The following is a 1,529-nucleotide window of genomic DNA, read 5'->3' on the forward strand; positions in this document are numbered from 1 at the left end:
TATATATATATATGAATTTAATATGTAAATCAGAAACTAATAAATAAATAACATAAACAAAATATTTTTTTCAGAAATTTAAAATAGTAAATATTTGAATAAATTATTTATTTCTCTCTAATTTCTGAAATTTTTTGTCACTTATTATTTATCCAATTCAACTTTAGATTTAACATATTTATTTTAAATAAGAAAACATATTAATTAATTGATTAAAATATAAAAGTAATTATATAAAACCAATATTTTATGAAAATGATAAATTTTCTAAAAAAAGAAAGAAAACTATAAGTAAAATTTAGTCTAAAATTTTTTAAGTAAATTAAAATATTAAAATGGTAATATAATAATTGCATCACCTCGTCACAATGAGTTGACCACAAATTCCTCAAGTTTCATCTACAAACACAAACGTGTCACGCACACAGAAAATAATGAACACATACGTTTTCCCCACAAACAAGACCAACACCATTTTTTCCCCTCATCTATTTTTGAAACCAAAATTCTCTAATCAATAGCACAGCGTTGACGATCACGAACACGAACACTCCCGAAATTCCAGCCAAAACCAGATAATCTTGTGTCATTATCCTCCCTTTCTAGCCTTATAAATACACTTATTTCACATTCTTTCATTGTCTGATATCACAAACAAACCGAAGCAAAAGGCCTAAAAAAAGAGTGAGAAAGAAACCATGTCTGGAATCATGCACAAGATTGAAGAGAGCTTTGGAGGGCACAAAAAAGATGAGGAACACAAAGGAAACCCCCATGATGAACACAAAGGTGAACACAAAGGCGAACACAAGCAAGAGGGCTTTATGGACAAGATGAAAGACAAATTGCATGGTGATGAGCATAACAAGGGTCACAAAGAAGGGCACAAAGAAGGGCACGAAGAAGGACACAAAGAAGGATTTATGGACAAGATGAAAGGCAAGTTCCATGGTGATGAACATGACAAGGGTGAGAACAAGAAAAAGAAGAAGGACAAGAAGAAGCATGAGCATGGACATGAAAAACATGGTGACGGTAGTAGCAGCAGTGACAGCGATTAGATATAATATATGTTACAAAAATATACTTTAAGATACATATATAATTTTTATACATTCATTTTATACTATTTTTTTCTTACTTTTCATTTTTTTTAATTATAAAAATTCACTTTTTTATGATTATTTTATTATTATTAATTGTGTCAAATGTAAATGTATATCATTATTCTAATTGTTAAGGTAATCTTTGTGTTTGCTCTTTTAAATTTCATCATTACTTTATTCAATTGTTCAGAAATTTGTAACATCATTTACTGTAATATTTCTCATATTTTTTTAATTGCATTTTCTTTTTTATATTTGTAATTTTTTCTCTTTATCATGCTGCTGTGTATAATTATTTTAAATCTTAAGAGGATTTATTTTAAAACTGTGGTAGTGGGGAGCTCTATTCTGCCTCGTTGAGCATTCGTTTACGTATAGAGGTAAGGGAAGCTTATATAATTTGATTTAAATTTCTTTTTGAAT

At 28.2% G+C, this 1,529-nt stretch overlaps 1 protein-coding gene across 1 annotated transcript; it reads left to right on the forward strand.

The window, feature by feature from the left end:
* Window positions 1-655: 655 nt before the first annotated feature.
* LOC124834205 (uncharacterized) lies at window positions 656-1,076 on the forward strand. The gene has a single exon (XM_047308849.2). It carries the CDS (start codon window positions 699-701, stop codon window positions 1,059-1,061), a length of 363 nt encoding a protein of 120 aa, XP_047164805.2. The 5' UTR covers window positions 656-698; the 3' UTR covers window positions 1,062-1,076.
* The last annotated feature ends 453 nt before the right edge of the window (window positions 1,077-1,529 follow it).

Source organism: Vigna umbellata, chromosome 4 (genome assembly GCF_029865625.1).
Source record: "Vigna umbellata cultivar VRB3 chromosome 4, Vumbellata_1.0, whole genome shotgun sequence".
Lineage (NCBI taxonomy): Eukaryota > Viridiplantae > Streptophyta > Magnoliopsida > Fabales > Fabaceae > Vigna > Vigna umbellata.